Source organism: Ammodytes marinus, assembly GCF_949987685.1.
Source record: "Ammodytes marinus genome assembly, chromosome: 10".
Lineage (NCBI taxonomy): Eukaryota > Metazoa > Chordata > Actinopteri > Uranoscopiformes > Ammodytidae > Ammodytes > Ammodytes marinus.
In genome coordinates, this window is record NC_137214.1 from 10,412,523 (window position 1) to 10,431,993 (window position 19,471).

General features: G+C 39.8%; 1 protein-coding gene across 1 annotated transcript in view; it reads right to left on the minus strand.

Moving 5' to 3' along the window:
* LOC307256287 (testican-1-like) overlaps window positions 1-19,471 on the minus strand; it is a gene marked incomplete at its 5' end in the record, with an annotated part of 103,375 nt that overhangs the window by 22,141 nt on the left and 61,763 nt on the right. The window contains 2 exons of the mRNA XM_080035200.1: window positions 5,385-5,493; window positions 18,103-18,183. Of these exons, the coding sequence (XP_079891326.1) occupies window positions 5,385-5,493; window positions 18,103-18,183 (190 nt within the window). The remainder of the gene's footprint in view (window positions 1-5,384; window positions 5,494-18,102; window positions 18,184-19,471) is intronic.

Genomic DNA, 19,471 nt, shown 5'->3' on the forward strand with positions numbered 1-19,471 from the left:
TATTTTAAATGATTCTTGTCTGGTCAGTTGTCTGGTTACAGTTTTTTTCGATTGCTAAACCACAGTGGGCACACCTGGAGCGACATGTGCAAAACTCTAACCACAGTATGCAGAGCAGCGGTTCATTCGGACCAAACTCTAGCTCGTTTTTCATTGCTTAAACACAATTTTCAAAACTCTACACACCTATCTCATGGCTTAACCACAGCCTGCACAACACTGTGGTTTTCCAGCACTTTTTTCAAATGCTAACACACTGCTGCCACAACTGTAAACCACACATTCAAAACAGAATGAATATCAGCCTAGTGCATTTCAAACACTGCGGATTGCAATTTCAAATAAAACACTACGTAAGATGTCTTGTTTTAGACTTGTTAGTGAACATATATATACAGTATAAAGGGAAAGCTCAAAAATATATATTTTTTTGGAAATGGACCAGGTTGTTGGAGGGAGAAAAGTGGCAGTGAGAGTGTGGATGTGTGGAGGAAGACCTAGAAGACATAGAGCTGTAATGTCTGATGAAATACAGTAAGGGCTAAACTGATAGACCCTGTTGTGGGTGGTCTCTCATTGAGAGAGGCAGGGTTGAGAGTGCAACCCAATCTGCAAAAATCTGAAGTTGCATCTGTAATACGAATTTTCCAGCAAACAAACAGCTTAGAGTTGCATCCTTACAGTAAATGACAACATTACAGGAATTGATTTCTGTATTACAATTATAGAATATTTACACAGATAAATACTGCATTTGGAAATGTTTTCAATAAAATATACAAAATGTGTATCTATTGAAGAAAACTTCTGATTTTCATTTATTTTTGTTTTCCTAAAAAATCTGGCATGATATAAAATAAACAATTTTATGTGAAATAATTTCACCCTTTCATCAAAGAAATAACTCAAATTATTCAAACTGTAAATATTAAAAGTTTGTAATTTGTGTAATGGGGTTTGACGCTAGGGTTTGTACTCTGAGCATGTTCTGAGTGACAATATGTGTTATCTCAATGAAGCTGGTTCATAGTGTTTGCTGCACTGAGCCTATTTTGCAGGTGAAGTGAACTGTTCAGCTCCAGTGACTGTTGGTAGTGCAGACTGTATTTAGAGTGTTGCACATTGAGCTACAGTTGTGCCCACTGTGGGTTAGCAATCGAAAAAAAACTGTAATTAAAAACTTTAAGCACACCCCTACCCTTCTTTTTAATACAATGTGTTTTTAATAACTAGTTGTAGCTAAATCTTATTTAGATGTATACGTATCTTCCATACATAATATTGTAGTCTGCAGCCTGTCTGGGGCTGCAAGACATTCACATTATGTAAAACAAGGTGTTTAAGGGAGTCATTACAGTTTTTTCCGATCGCTAAACCACAGTGGGCACAACTGGAACGACAAGTGCAAAACTCTAACTACACTATGCACAGCAGCGGTTCATGTGGACCAAACTCTAGATCGTTTTTCATTGCTTGAACACAATTTTCAAAACTTTACACACTTATCTCATGGCTTACAGTTTTTCACAATTGTTCAAACACATTTTTTGGAACATCAGACACAATATGCACGCTGAAACTAATTTACCAACTGCTTAACCACTTCTGCTGAACTCCAAACACATTTCCTGACTTAGACTCATATTCTCATTCCAAAAGACACATTATTCACAACACTACACACAATTCTCTATATCTTGCACACTCTTCCTGAATTTTCTCTCATGGTATCTATTCACACAGAACACACTGCCAATCAAATTTCTAAACTCAAAAGGCTTTTGTGCAGTTAGCTATAGAAGGGTCAGAGATGAGCTCCTGTTTGCTGTGATTTACAGTAGACTGCACATTTTAGTACAAATACAGTTTTTGCCGAATACTGTAAACACTAAAAGTGACTGCTATGACCACAGCATCACAACCTCTAACTTTTGTAACTATGCCGTAAACCAAAGCACCAACCCTACAAACACGATATATGCTTTGCACTGTGTTTGAAATTCTCCAACACACAAAAATTAAACTAATTGAATCAGTCTAAACCTTAGCACTACAAATAGACCACAGGTGAGCTCAGCTCCTTTCTGAGACAGTAAGAGTCAGGGGAAGAGGAGGAGAGAGAGTGACAGGAGTACGAGGACAAAGAAGGCAACAGAAGGAGACACATACAACAGGAACACTATAGTGGACTATGTTATAGATCATGGCCTATCAATGAGGGAGCCTGGACAGAGAGTGCAGCCCAACCTGAGTCGCTCCATAATTAGGAGATTTAGACTGGATATCAGGTGATCATTTCCCTGTTGCTTCTCAAAGGATGACATTGAGTGTGATGTTGATGAGGCGATGTGGCCAGACGCAAACAGGAGGCGGTATCCATAAAAGGATTCATAATCCAACCACCCAATTCCTTACAACACAGTTTTTTTTTACCATTGTTCCCTAATTTTACTGTAATTGTTTCTTAGTTTATACTGATACACTGAATTGCTTGAACTGCAGTCCTACCTACTCATTGTGTTTGTTTGGAATGGCAAAATACACTATTCTGCAACATGTGTGTTAGCATTTGGCAAAAAACGTAAAGTATTTGTTGTTACTGAAAGTGTATGAAAGTGTATGAACATGCAAAGGCATAATTCTACTGATAAAGCATTCATATAGTGTTTTGCATTTATACTATAGTGTTTTCCATTCTGCACACCAGTGTTCAATGATTGCTAGAAATGTCTAGTCATATGATGTGTGTGTTTGTCATTTGAAAAGAAAACACCATTTAGTGAAGAGTTAACATTGTTTTGAGGGTAAAGTGTGCTTTTGCAAGAGAGGTGAAGAATTCTGCATTTTGTGTTTGAGTTTTGAGATTTGTGTTTAGGGTTTTGAAAAAGTGAGGTAGTCTATCAGGAAATGTGTTTAAGCAATTGTGAAAAACTGTAATTCATTTCACAGTCATGAATCTGAATTTCTTCATTTCTCAGTAAAACATAGCCCAGGTCTCCTGCATATACAGGAAATTCTAAATTGTATTTAGTACATTCTCTCCAATTTTACTCTCATGCATTTATGTTGGAGGGACATTTAGAGTAATAACTATTCAGGCAGGAATATTATTCAAACTAACAGAATTGGTGTCCTACTGAGTTGAGTCTTGAGTTGATTATTCATTAATTTTTCCCCACGTTGACATGTTTTGAAGCTAAGCCTTAGGAGAAGCAATTTCAAGAGCCAAAACAACTCAACAGGATGACTAAAGGTTCTTCTTTCACACAAATTTCCAGGTTTTTAAAAAATCGCAATTCATTTTTCAGCATTTAAGCCAATTATTTATAGACACAATGGTCTAGGACATAAGTACACCTCAGAAAACAAAGGCCTAATGTGTTCTGAACATTTCCATATAAAACACTTTGGTATAATTTATCTTCTTGCACATTTGAAATAGGTATTTATAGAAGTATGTAAAATCGGAGAAAATACCCCACTCACAAGACTGAGCCACACACATTGACTCTGCAGATTAGATTTGCACACTGCATTGATAAATAAAACAGTTCTGGCAAATAATGCCAGATGGAGGCATGATGATACTTGTAGGTACTTTGACATGTTTCCACTCATCTAGTTTCCCATCAAATTCACTGCCTCTTCTGATTTCAAGCACTCTTTGCATAGATGCGGTGAAGCACCAAAATGAGCTTGAGTAGAAAGTGTGATTTAAAGGACCAGATTTTCTAGGCCACAGAAGTTAGTGCATGAAAGGCAAATATTGCCGGCATGCCAAGAGGGGACTGATATTAACCTCAAACAGAAGCAAGAAAGTGATTAATCTCTCTCTCTCTCTCTCTCTCTCTCTCCCTCCACCACTGTACTTCAACACCCTGCTGAGTTTCCACGTTGCTCTAATCTGTAAAGGCTGTAATTTGACACAGCAGGACCATGGTGCACACAAATTAACACTGCAAGTCTCTAGAATATTTTTTTGGAATAATAGCTTGCTGCTTAAGTAGATGTCTGAGCCTGCAGGCAAACATCATTGACTAATGAGGGAAGTCAGGAAGTCTGTGAAAAACTATATTCATTTTAACAAGAATAAGTTATGTTCAGGACTTTTGTGTTGACAGCCTATTTGTAGAAAACAAATTTAGAATTACTTTTGGATTTTTGTAAACACCACATGATACAAAGTGTGTACAGCGCATCCTCAAACAGATCATTTTGTTCGCAGCAATTAACAATGATGATTCATCTCATTGATATACATGCAGCAGCATAATGTTCATTAACTGTATTTATCAACACCTGTTCGCAACATTGTGAGAGCAACCAAGCTGGATTTGCCCTCTAAGAGGACACTGAATGCCAATAGCTTCAACTAATATAACTTGTAGATAAAATGATTCCCTGGTTGAAAGCTTCAGTGAGTCATGATGCAGTAAAGACAATCGAGATTACAGCTGATAAGCAGCAAATAGGATTTTTTAACAACACAAAACAAAGACAGGCATAACAACCTAGAATCTTACAAGCTAATGACTTGTGGAAATTAATTAAAGCAACAGCAGACGAAAAGCATTCAGATATGTTCTGGGGGAGATGCTTCCTGAACTGAGAAATTGAAAACCTTAGAATTGCAACATAATAAGGTTGAAAACACAAAGTAATTGGGTGATGATATGAGTCTAAAGAGCAAACAGATTGTTTAGGTATAATTATATGGTGTTGACAATATGTGTCTGAATGTCTGTCACTGAAGCACACTAGCTTCTTACACACTGCTAACACATAACACACCTCATTGCATGTTTCTGCTGGGTGTAATTTGCCCAGAGGGTCTTAAGCATACTGAGCATACTCAAGCAACTTTGCATAGTAATTTTTCAGTTGCAGGTGTTCAATTCAATTATAATTCCATATTAAAGAGGGATAACATTCAAGCAAACACAACTCCATTGTTTATGTGTTCTTTTGTAAATCAAACTGATTCTGAATCAACTCTAATGTGTTTGGGGCCCTCTTCAACCAATCAACAAGCAAGCGTAATATTGTATCGTATTTATAACATTTTCTTATTTCTCGAGAATTGCATATAAATAGAATTTTTAAGTGATGAAATGTTTCAGAAGTCTGCTGCAGAACTTGTTACATTGCTTCTGTCTGTGTGTCTCAGAGATGTATGTTTATGCTGCAGTGCTTTTATCGAACTTCCTTTACAATTAGCTTAATCATCCATTCACATAAACACACAATTTTATGTTCAGTATCTTTAGAGCTATGGATCACATAGTGTACAGCCTGCCCAAGCTGCTGAGCCACAGCCAACCCTTAAGTAAAGCAATGCAATGTAAAAGCACTGATCAATACAATGCCACATTACTTGTTCTTACCTGTGAGTTGGCTGCCTGTGATTGATGCAGATGGCCGTCTGGTAGTCATGGCTGACACACACCTTGTGAGGGGGGCATCGCACCTTCAGACAGGGGTCCTTGGTAGTATCTAGGAGAGAAATCAGGGATATACTTCATTTCAGAGCAGCTAAAAATAAGCTAGTGGAAACCTGCAGAGCAAGAAAAATCATCACAATGTAGTGCTGAAGTAGAAAGTTGATGCGGTAAAAACATCAAGCTGTTATTTTGTTTTTTTTCCAGCTGGCAGATTCTTATATTCTACTAAGTGAAGCAGGCAGACAAAAATAATGAGTTTGAGAAAAAGACGGGGAAGAAGAACGGTACAAGATATGAAGTAAACGTAGAGTGTTTCCACAGTGTGAGCTGCTTAATGAGGACTATTCTCTCTGAGCATCTACCCCGTCTTCTTCCAAATCAATCTCCGCTGTGACATTATCGCCATGGCGGCCAGGCACAGCTGGCTGGCGTCCAGGGGTGAAAAAGGTTCAAAACAGCTCATTGACTTCTAGCATTGTGTCATTTCACAGTATACGCTAACAGCAAAAACCCAGAGAGAAAACAAGAGGTGAAAAAAGTCACAGTGGCAGTAAAAGAGTCTCCGGACTCAATGGGATATACCTGTATAAATAAAGGTTAAAAAAAAAAAAAAAAAAAAAAAAAAGAGACAAGAGCTTTTCTCACTAGCAAACTGAGTTTAAAGGTTGTGAGTTAAAAGGTGTAATGAAATTAGGAAGTACCGGGAGCTGTCAAGGGATGAATGGATGTGATTGGATAATTGTGGGGGAGGAAGTCGTCCAGGCAGGTCTTGCATGGATACATTGAATGAGGAGGCTCAGTGTGGGGGATCAATATCAGGAGTTTAGTCGCCAGAGCAGATTATGAGCCCACACAAGAGCAGACAGACTTAAATGGAGGTGAGCTGAGTGTGAGCTTGATGGAGATCATAAACCCATTAATGTCCACAGTGGAATTTTATGGTTTCCTTTACAGCACTTAAAGTACTAGCTGAGCTAAGAACAAGTGTGTCCGTGTATGTGTGTGTGTGTGTGTGTGTGTGTGTGTGTGTGTGTGTGTACTTGAATCTTTTTATGTCTTACATGTTGAATTGGAGTTTTACACCTTTAAAGATTGCTGAAAACGGAAATATTTTTCCTTAACGTTTTTGAAAACTTCCACGTTTATACTCATTTGTTTTGAAAACTTTCTTCATGCACACGGTTCCGCAAAACATGCCGAAATAGCTGTAGTACGCATGCCAGGCCAGTATTTGTTCGTGCCACTTGTAGCCTAGTAGATTCTTGTGGTGCAATTTGGTGAATGTAAACAATCCGTAACCGAAAATAATGCCACCAAAGTTCATGAAGCTTTTGGTGTGAGCGCAGGGTTACACATATTGCAAATAACAAGCCTTCTGTCCTCTTTTTTCACAGAGTAGAACTCGTGAAAACAAAAGGCATGCTGCTAGTGACTGAAGCGCTGCAGAGCTGTGAAGGGGCTGTGTCAGCAAAACCTTCCTATTCCTTTCTGCTTCAAAATAAAAGTCAACTCACGTTTGGCCAGTGACATGCTTTTAATGTGAAGCCATAGCCTTAGGAAATGCTCTTTTTGTATTAACAGCAACTTAACTGTTGTGCGCCATACATGGTGTTTTTTAATGTAGAAGGCCGTGTCCCAGGCATTACCGGTGGTGATGAGTGTATTAGTTTCTAGAAAAGCCAGCAGAGCACACATCTTTCACCAGCTAAAGTGGCGTGTGGTCTCAATAACTTACTGCTTACTTACTTGGACTAAATTGTGTTGTTACTGTTTAAAGAGGGCCTGAGACAAGCAGGACAGGTTGGGTTAACCAGGTTCACAGGACTGTCAGTTGATTACAAATGAGGTCAAAGTGGCTCCCTGCTCCCGAACCAAAGTTAACTAGTTACCTCCATTAGTACAAATAAAGAGAGGGAAATGCCAATATCAAGCAGTGGAGTGTGGACTGGCGGTCATGGTAAACATATCGATCGGAGTGGCTTTTCCAGGTTAGCATTAAACCAACGAAAATCCTTTATAATGAACAATACCAACAAAAACTGGCAAAGCTAATGAAACGAGCATATTCAGAGACCACGTATCGCCATGGTGAACGAACAAATAAATCACTTTAAATCCCAAGTGAATTAAGACTGAGCACAGAGTGTACTGTATAGATCAAAGCGTTAGGTACAAGTCATTAGCATGTGGATGCTAACATCATACAACGAGCGTGGCCTTGTCTCCATTAGGGGCTTAATGGGTTGTGTTTGAGCCACAGCTGGCGTCTGCTGATAACATCAACTCGCTTTTGACCTGATCTCACTCACACACACACACACACACACACACACACACACACACACACACACACACACACACACACATACACACACACACACACACACACACACACACACACACACACACACACACACACACACAGCACTGCTGTTTACAGACTGGTTTATCAGCATTAAATCAGCCAAGACGCGATGACGGTTTTCTTGCCTCCACTCAGTAATGCTGTAATCTTAACAACCTCCTATAAGAATGAATGAACGCCTACACATATCAACATTCATAACTCTGAACATATCTGGAGCTGTCAAGGGATTTGGCAGAGCTTGCTTTATCTTAAAGAGGCATAAGAAAGAACACACAGTAAAGATGGTGCTTAGATAGTCTCGAGGGAAGAGATTCATAGAACACTGCACACATATATCATAACTTAGCAACACACATGTTTACTTACCAACTGTAATACACATACACAGATATATAAACATACATTAACCAACCCTGTGTGTCCCCTCACATTCCCTAGAATACAAAGATATGATATGTCAACCATCCTCATGATGGGTGTCTGCACGGCTGTGTGTTTCTATAGCGATAGCCTGTTTATTTGAGCTTGTCCTCACCTCTGTCTATCAGAGCTGGAGGAAACCCATCTTACACCACTTTGCTGCAAAATGACTTCATCACAGTGAGGAAATGAGAGATGAAGTAAGACAGGAAAGAGGAGAGGGAGGAAAAGGGAAACACTCGTATCAGGGTTAACAGAGGATTTGGAATACAATTTACGATTAGCGGCATGACCCTCTTGCTCTCAGACAAATTAGAAATCAGACACACACATCACCAATGAGCAAGTCAGTTTATCCACCTACACAGTACACACACAAACACACAAAGCATTGCATGCAGACCATTTCACGGATTCAACATTCTCATAAGAAAAGGTCATTTGGGGTATTATCGACGATGGTCGGAATTTCAAATCGTATATAAGATGATAGAGGAGACGAGAAAATGACTGGATAAAGCTGGGGATAGGGGGAGGCAGGGAAGAGAATCGAACAGGACAGTGTTGGGTAACGGAAAGTTTTATCCATCCATTTAAAGCTTGAGTGAGCAGCATTGGCGGTTAAACCAGCCAATCAATTGTAATGCGGGAGCACTGCAGCACACTCTCTTTCACTTCGATACGAGTCTCTCTCATCTCCTTTCATTCCCCCACTCTTCTGTCTAATCATAATTATGACTTTATTCTCCTCCGTTTGTGCCAATATAAGTCAATATGCATGAATAATATAACTTGACATGCCTGATTGCATAACCATTCAATTCCTAAGTGCCAAGTGAAAACTCCTTTGCACAGTCTCAACCACATCGCTACCTTGAGAATGTTATTGATTTATGTAAACGACCAAGGTTGTCTGCCGCTGATAAGACGCCGCCAAATAAACAAGTGCAAAGGGTTCATACCAGCGTATGTGTGTGTGTGTGTGTGTGTGTTAATGCGTGGAGTAAATTTTATGATTATTCATCAGACACTGCTTTATGGAGAAAACAGTGACGACGCAGGGCTTTGAAATTGGTAGCAGATGAGGGGAGTATGAAACGGGGAGAAGCAAGTCACCTGTGCGTTCTCTGTAATGTTACAGTGATGGTTTGTAAGCAACAGTTCTGAACACATACACCACTATACAGATTGGTCTAGACATTGTCCTTGGCCATACGTGTGGTTGACTGATGATGGGTTACCACTCTGTTGGGGTGACACAGATGGAAAAGTTGGTAGTGCAGTAGTTCAGGGTAGCCAGGGCACAACACAACAACAGATCACTTGCAAATGCTGACGATGTGTTCATGTAATTATTACACTCTCAAAGAATCTGAGCAGCAATGAGGATGAACTAATCCCCCTAACACATGCATGAACATGAAATCCACACTCAAAGACGCCTATAGACCTTTGCATAACAACAACCCTACGAGGTTATCCTCAATGTCACATCCATCTAACATTATAAGGTAACTAATGCCATCAGAGAAATGTCACTTTGACATGCTTTGGTCCTTCATTTTGACCAATCAAAATCTTGATTCAGCCTTTGGATGTCAGAGCTCTAAATTTGGATGCTGGTGTTCAAAAGCATGATTTAAGAACACCATTTTTCGATGGACAATGATGTCATCGAGTTCTCTCTCACGGTTGTCAATTTTTGCCTGCACAGAGTAAAGGGGCCATTTGGAGGAGGTGGGGTTGGTGAGAGATGGCTGTGGCTGAAAGCAGTGCTAATGACAATTGGATGTTACTAGTCAACTGATAGCCAAGCAGCTGGTGAAGCATGAATGAAGCAGCTGATGCCTTTCAGCTAATGCAACTAAACCTATGCTCTATTTGTGAATACAACTTACAAACTTTACATTTCTAAATGCACTGATGTCAAATTTAAATGACCCTATATGGTCTTTTTTCCATGATATGATAATCTTCAGCCGAAATAACATTTTTTATATGATACAATTAACACTAGAAATGTCCAATTGTTCGACAGATGTCTTTAGGACCAACATATCCTTGATCAGTGCCAAGCTGCATCTGGGCTGTCTAAATCTGTTGACATGGACCTCTTTGCTGTATTGTTGCATGCTTTGAATGTCTTTTCTGGTGCTCCTAGGATCAACCCAGCTACCATCTGGTCCAATCTGGTTTCATAAACAGAGGAGGGGATCAATACACTCAGAGATCAGTAGCAAGTACCGTACATAAAAGAAAATGTATTCCCTTGTGAAATCAAACGTTATGCAGCATCTAATGATCTACAAATCGCTCACAAAAAGCTTTATCCGACAGAACTAGGGCTGTCAAGCGATTAAAAAAATTAATCTAATTAATTACAGGCTCTGTGATTAATTAATCTAAATTAATCGCATACTTATATGACACTTTTATACCTGTTTATAAACAGCTGTATAGCCTACAACAGTTTGTTTCTCTGTCTCTCTCTCTCGCGCGCGCTTGCTCTCCGTCTCTCGTAACTTCTGTCTCCTCCCCTCAGCCAGCTTTATACATGAACTAGCGCCGAATTTTCTCAAAAAAACAAGCAGACAAAATTTCGACTTTCCATCTCCCACAACAGACAGCGCTGCACTGCCACCATTTCGTAGCCTACTCATAGGCAAAAATATTGACACACACACACACACACACACACACACACACACACACACACACACACACACACACACACACACACACACACACGCGGGGCGGGTGCTAGACAGCTAGCAAACAAAATTGGAGGAAGATTGAGAGATAGGCCTACTGTTTTGAACCTAGCCTACATTGTTGCACCCACTAAATCAATAATGCACGGACACTGCGGAGAATTAAGTAAGATGTCTTCCTACCTTCATGCATCCCATAAACCGTCCATAGAGCCCTCGAGTCGGCCCCTTTCCCCTGCTTCTCTCTTTACCTTTCTCCCTTTAACCCACGCGCCCGGCCCGGCGAGCTACAGCTGCAGCTCCGCACCACTTTTGCACCGGGTCAAAGGGCATTATAGAAGTGCGATTAATCTGCGTTAATTTTTTTAATCGCGTTAATTTTTCTGTGATTAATTAATCGAAATTAACGCGTTAATTTGACAGCCCTAGACAGAACATGAGATCAAAGTCATCTTTATAAACCTTATGTGAAAATTATGTCAATATTCTGTCTATGGATGTATACAGTATACTGTATTCATTAGCCTTGTGAGACCAGTCTGATATCTCAAGCTTCACATTTGTTTCTCTCGGTGCCCGCAAGATCAGGCTGGTCTCACCAGTCAATATATTCCAAAGCAAACCACATTTAAATGGACGAAGGAATGCTATGAGAGGTTTTGTTTTTTAAATGTGTTTCACATGCATTTAGCTTTTTCTTTACTTTGCTGTTGTTTTAATAAATGTCTTACAAGTCAACAACTTTCTGTGTGTGAAGGTTTGGCAGTGCAGCAATAAAACTATCAGTCTAGCACCCTTCTGCCCCCTGCCCATTCTACCACAGCTATAGAGTAGGTTCATATACTGTATTGACTTCCATCACCTCCCTCTCCTCTCCTTCCTCTTCCCTTACAAAGCTCCTAGCCTGCAGATAGCCAAAGGCAAACCCAGCCAGTCAGAGAAGAGCTAGAGCTAGAAGAGGATTTAAATACGCCCTCAAACAATTGACATTACACATGATAAATTCTCCCATTTCTGATACAGTAGCCATAATGCTGGATATTTGAATTTGGAAGAAAGTTCTTCTTCATGAAAGATTAACTGATTTTAGACTTGACCTGCCAGTCGCACAAACCATGTAGTTATTAAACATATATGTGTGACTGCATGTCCAGCAATATGTATATTTCTTAACCTATGAGTACTGAGGGTACATTGACATGGAGCCATAAAACGCCTCCACAAAAACTAATAACTAGTACTTATTTGGAGTAAGTGTGTGAACATGGCAGATAGTCATTCAATCAAAATCTGCTTTATAATGCTTATACAGATACTCTCAATGGGATACCGTAGGCAGATTTAAGTGTGCAAAAAAAAGTGGGGGGGGGGGGGGGGGCACCAGCTGAATGCATTAGGGAACCAGCGTGCAGAAAAGTGGGGATGCATTTATGTTAAAACAGTCCCAAACCCTGCTTAAGATTAAAGTATATGAGGTATATGTTTGGCGACACTCGCCTTGAGTCCACCAGGGTTCTGATCCATGCCGTCACAGGGGAAAATGTAGACTTAGCCTGTCACTGAATCACTGTTTAACTGCTTTAGTGGTTCGGTCTTGCTGTATTATTGCACTATTATTCATTAAGGGAAGCTGCAAATATGGCAGCGTATTATCTACAGTGTGCGAAGAAAAATCCTTCTTCCCTGATCATCCGACCCTGAACATTTCTTTCTTCTGGCCATTAAATCGCTGCAACACTTCCAAGCAGATGCCTTTTCTTTTTTTACCCGTTAATATACCTACAGGACAAACTGGTTACCGATGGAAAGGGAAACAGTCCTGTGTCCTCTAATACTGGACGGATGCCAGGGTGGAGTGCAATGATTGGATAATAAAGATAGTCAGAGTTCAATAGAAGAGGCCACATTGCCAACAAGCCCTGTCAGAGAGAAGAGTGTGACCTCACATGAATTGCTGCCGAGCCAGACATGAGTCCAGGGGGTTGTTTTAGTGATCTGTGTGTGTGTGTGTGTGTGTGTGTATGTATGTGTGTGTGTGTTTGTGTATGTGTGCGCCTCTTTATCGACAATGTGCGCCCATGTTTGTTCTCCCTAGCTTCTGTTTCTGATAGCAAATAAACAAGTTTGAAATGAAACAAACAAAGGGACCCAAAGGACACATCACTTTCCAGCTTTGATAAACTAATTAAAAAGGTGTTTCTTCACCTTTATCTGGGGAGGGGGGCTACAGAGAACAACAAGAGATGGAGTGAGAGAAAACAAGAAAGATGAACTGATCAGGAAGAGATAAAAATGTTCGCTCTGCTAGTACCTTAGGGTATGACTGTTTAACAATGGAGCGAGGGATGACAGATAGGAATGATGTAGGGATGAAAGCAAAGAGAGGGCCCTCTGGGAGGACGCAGCGATAGAACGGAGTCACCATCCATAAAATTTATTTCTGAAAACATGGGCATATCATATTATTGTGGATGTAACTGAGGAATGGAGTAGTAGATAAACAGGCCATTTCAATTAGAATGTCAGAGAAGAAACCGCAGTGGCTTAGGGGTAAGAAATCTCTGGAGAGAGAAGGGCTATTGACTATCACTTACAAAGTGAATATTCATCACTGCCAAGCCAACCATTATACGCGCACAGACAACAGCACACACACACACTCACACTTTATTGTGAAACAGCCCTGAAGAGGATGTTTTGTTAACGCTCTCTCTGCCAGCGGAGCATTTTTAAGGGGAACGCCATGAAAGCAAATAATCAAAGAGTCTTTGAAGACAGCATCAAAGCAAAGAGGAAAAGATTTGTTTAAGGACAACATGCGCAAAAAAAAAGAAACAAGAAAAGAGGACGTTAATTTCAGGTAGAAGTTGCTGATTGTAACGTTCTTAATGAAGTTATACATAACCTGTCCTGCTTGAGGTGTGTTTACGTTTCTAATCATCATAGTGGAGAACTGAGAGAGCAGAAATAAAATAGGCTACAATATGCATAAAATTGGCTAGGTTGGAGGAGAACACACACATGCACGCACACACACACACACACACACACACGCACGCACGCACGAACGCACGCATGCACACACAATGCCTGATAAAGACATAGGAGAGTCCATAAGTATCCAACCTCCACAAAGAAAGAACAGGAGCTGAGCTGAAAACAAGCTTCTAATACCAGTTAAAAGCAGGACTGCAAGTCTTCACAGAGGCATACAAGTCAGTGTATGTGGCTTAACACAGCTTTCTCTTCGAACACACGTTATCTGTCGGGCTACATGAAATTAAACATTAATGGTGAGCTTTTACAGGAATGCCCATTCAACTTTTGTCACATTTCACTGTCTGTATTGATCATTCCAAGTGTCCAGATTTGAACAAGACCAGATGGTGTGTTCTGACAGAAACAAATGTTAATTATCATGCAAATATGCCAGACAGTACAGACCTAGCTAAAAGATGAACCCACAAACCGTGGAAGTGTGTTTACAATGAGCACAACCACAGACCGATCCCAGAACTCATCAGTAACTTTCTCTTTTTTCCTGTTATATTTCTCTCCTTTCTTGTCACATCTTTGTACGTTTAGGAAGCAGATTCATAAAGCCCTGGGATGTATGTGCATTTTCCACTAAAGCTGACACATCGTCAGGTCTGCAGAAATGCCAGCTGTTATGTGACGGTGGACTTATGCACAACGTCACTTTATGCTTAATGTTAATATCAGCACGCTCACAGTGACAATACTAACATGCTGACGCTTAGCAGGTATAATGCTCTCCATCTTAGTTTAGTCTTTCTCTACACTAAACCAATACACAGAGTACAGCTGAGGCAGATGGGAATGACATCAGTTTCAAAGGTATTTGGACATAAACCAAAGCATTGGAAACATTGACATTTTGACATGATGATGATAATGGATGGAAAGTCACAGGATGACCAAAGCTAATAAAATTCACCCTGAGGGAAACACAAATGTCTTTAACCAAATTATATTTAATTCAAAAGTTGTTGAGATGTTTCAGTCTGGCTGAAAGTGGTGCACTTACAGACAAGACTCAAGAGTTCACTTCAATGTGCATTACTGTGCTGATTGCAAAATATATAATTGTTATTATTTTATAGGAGAATCAAACTCGGGAGATGCTTATGGCTAAGGTCATTTTGGCTATAGTTGAAGGACTGAATGGCTTGCACTGTGCAGGAAGGGAATTTTTTATTTTATTAATTCAAGATTTCTTTTTTACGATGTCAAGTGGTCTTAAGTGGGCTCTTAAGTGACCATATGCGGCTGCCAGACAAGGACTTTTTGTCAGTTTGACCTTAAGTCAGCCTGATTCTCTTATTCATGGGCAGAGTGTGTTCTCTTCCTGCTTTTCCTTGGCTCTTACATATGTACACACACACACACACACACACACACACACACACACACACACACACACACACACACACACACACACACACACACACACACACACACACACACACGCACACGCATGCACCCACCCACAAGTGCACACACACACATAGCCTACGCATGCACACACACACGCACACACACACACAGGCATATGACAGATCTGGCCCCTTGCTTCACCTTCAGTGTCACGGATAATTAAATGTTTTTGCACCGTCCTAGACTGAGGCATTCATTAATCTTAAACCGAAGGGTGTGTGTGTGTGTGTTTGTGTGTGTGTGTGTGTGTGTGTGTGTGTGTGTGTGTGTGTGTGTGTGTGTGTGTGTGTAAGCATGAATGAGTTAGAGTGGATCAGAGCCCTGAATCCCCCCTACCTTCATCTACTCTCCTCTCCTGTTACTATCCACTTGTATTCTCCATTTTATTGTTTCCAAACAACAGCACCTGATATGTCACACCATGGCTGTGTGACTCCATTAGAATTATTTTACCTCAAGCAGACAGTAAGGTGACAAACCCTTGAAAAACAGGAGTCTATTCGGTTCATCTGAATTTCAATTTCAACACCTTTTCAATCTCCTCTTTCACTAGACTTTTTTTTCTGTACAGGACAAAACCTGTGTGCTGAACTGAATGCATTCTCTGAGCAAGTCTATAACAACACTGCGTAGAGTAAATTATGCCTAAGACTAGACGAATAAATAATGGAGAGTCAGAGTGGGATTCAAAATCTCGCAATTTGCTCCATTTAAAGGTACATTGAGTAAGGTTTGTTTGCCTTTGTGAGCCCTTTTAAAATAGAGTAAAAGTGGCAAATGACTCTGATCTGAACTCAATTAATTAAGTCCTACCGTATAGCACATGAGGGGTCAATACCAGTGAATCACTTACACTGCTACATGGGCTACTGAGATTTCTGGCGGTCACAATTCACTGCCTGACATGTTCACGCTTCTGCAGCTTTCTACAAGAGAGCAACACTCCATGAAAAGTGAAAGATAGACATACTGACACACTTTCATCAGAGCAGATCATCAAAAACAAAAAAAGTGTAAAATAACTAAAAATAGCCTTCACTAGAGACCCAAACATCTGTGATTGAACTCAAGTACATGAAGCTGTGCTGAGAAAGCGATGCTATACAGCCTTATTCAAAGCAGCACAATATGGCTGCATATCTCTATGTAGATTTAACAAGGCTTTGATATTGTGGATTACTGTATGGCGCCACACAGCTTATCTCCTATTGAATTCAATCAAAGCATATGTAATTAGTTAATTACCTTACAAAGAGAACACAATATCTACATCAGTCACAATACACATGCATTTGATTTACCATGATTTTCCATTTAGATTTGCATTTGCATACTCTGTCATAATTTCAGACACACTCTGGAGTATTGTCGAGGCCAAATGTGTTTGCCATCTACCACAAGGAGAAGGCTCATTGGCAGTCACTTCTACTTGTTTACGTGAATGCTCTTACAACAAATGACTCAGTTCGGCCATATGTACACCCTTATGGGTGTTTTGTGTCAAAAGTTATATGAATGAATAATAACTTGTGGATTATTTGATTGTTTCTGGGTAAATTATTTTAATAAGTAGCAGTCAAGGAACTGCTTTAGCTAAGAAGTCAGTGAAGATGTGGCTCATACCAAGGCCCACACAACTTCTGTGCACTTTAAAAATGTATAACAATAAAGAAATTCCTTCAGATGATGATTATATGTTTTCTTCTTCAGCTTTTTTAATTAATACAGCAGCATACACAAAAGCTAGATACAAATACATTTATAAAATAAAATACATTTCATGCTGTAGATAAAAAATCGTAATGCCAATGTGCTTGAACATGTGCATTCTATTGTCGCATAATAATATGGACATCATCAAAAACTGTTAAAAAAAAAACTGAATACATGTTCCATATTACTATACAACTCTATTAAAAGCATGGTCTCTTTCTGGTTACTAAGAAGAACTGATTTAAGTGTATTTGATGTCACCTTTGGTAAACATAAACAAGATTACAGGATTACATTTTCAGCCCATTACACCCACAACAGCTGCTTAAACTCTGCTAAGCTTCAAGCACAAACATTACATCACTACCCAGTTGCAAAATCTCATTTTCCAATTTTCATGTTAGCCTGCACTAACGCAGCATGACGTTAGAACTCCAACTAACCCTGGAAATAGCTCCATGTTAGTGAAGGGGAGCTGAAGGGGCTAGCTTTGATCATCCTGTGTGCATTAGCCATGGCTCTATCTGGTTCAGCTGACGAGCTGAGAGCTTGGTTATCTCTCTCTTCCATACCGAGATCTCTGCATACGACCTGAGACAGGGGCGGGGAACTAACTTGTGCTAAACGCTGCAGTATTATGCCCAGCATTTTATGGGATGTGCAGCTGAGACGGCACAGCAGAACAATCCTAATCTCAGTGTAAAGGCAATCTGTTGTGGAACATCAAAGTGTTTGTCTCTCTTAAAACCTGTTATCTGCTAATTATTTGACTGTGAATCTCACTATTATCAGAGAAATAGATCAGCACTGAGAGCATTAAAGCCCAACATCATGTACAGTGTGTTAGAGCTAAATCAGATTAGCCAAAATCAGCAGTAACAGTGTCAACCAACACTGCACTTTATGTTGGATGAAGCCATTTCCTCCAGCCACAAAATAAAATAGGAAATATGTATCCTTTCATGTTTAAAATGTTGTTGCCTGAACTCACCATCCTGTGCTGTCCTCTTGGCAGAGCTGGAGTGGGCTTTAGTTCCTGGGTCTCCATATGTGTCGGGTTTGGCCTCTCGCTCTGAAATAAGCAAGAACAACAAACCTAAATGTTTAAAACAGTTCATATACAGTATGCTTGGAGTAATAGGCATTTTGTTAAATTTGCTTTTTCGTGTTAGAAGAGAAGATTGAGTCCACTTTTATGTCTGTGTGTTAATGGACACTGTTGGTGAGTTGTGGAAGAGCCTCAGGGAGGGAGCACGGCAGCCAAAACACGGAGGTACAAGAAGTTTGTCATGTCTGTCTGTAGGCTGTGACATTAACACCCTGTGATGATTACAGTTTTTTTCGATCGCTAAAACACAGTGGGCACAACTGTAGCTCAATGTGCAAAACTCTAACTACAGTCTGCACTACCAACATTCACTGGAGCAGTTCACATCACCTGCAAAATAGGCTCATTGCAGCAAACACTATGAACCAGCCTCATTGAGATAACACATACTGTCACTCAGAACACACTCAGAGTAGAAACACAAGCATCAAACCCCAATACACAAATTACACAGTTTTAATCTTTACAGTTTGAATCATTTGAGTTACTTCACACGAATTGCGTTATATTTTCTTTGATGAATGAGTGAAATTCTTTCACGTGAAATAGTTTATTTTATAACAAACATAAAAATAAATTTAAATCAGAAATTGCTTCAATAGATACATATTATGTATATGTTATTGATAACATTTCCAAAAGTAGTATGTATCTGTGTAAATATTCTATAATTGTAATACAGAAATCAATTCCTGTGATGTTGTCATTTACTGTAAGGGTGCAACTCTTACGTTTTTGTTTGCTTGAAAATTCGTATTACAGATGCAACTTTGCAGATTTTTGTTGCACCCTCAACCCTGCCTCTCTCAATGAGAGACCATGATTCACAACAGGGTCTATCAGTGTTGCCCTCTCTTCTCCCTCCAACAACCTGTCTTCCTATTTTTGAGCTTTCCCTATACAGTATATACAGTATGTTCCCTAACAATTCTAAAACAAGACACCTTCTTAGTGTTTCAGTTGAAATTGCAATCACTTGTGTTTGAAATGCACTAGGCTGATATCCATTCTGTTTTGAATGTGTGGTCTACAGTTGTGACAGCAGTGGGTCAGCATTTGAACAAAGTGCTAGAAATCCACAGTGTTGTGCAGGCTGTGGTTAAGCCATGAGATAAGTGTGTAAAGTTTTGAAAATTGTGTTTAAGCAATGAAAACCGATCTAGAGTTTGGTCCACGTGAATCGCTGCTGTGCATAGTGTAGTTAGAGTTTTGCACTTGTCGTTCCAGTTGTGCCCACTGTGGTTTAGCAATC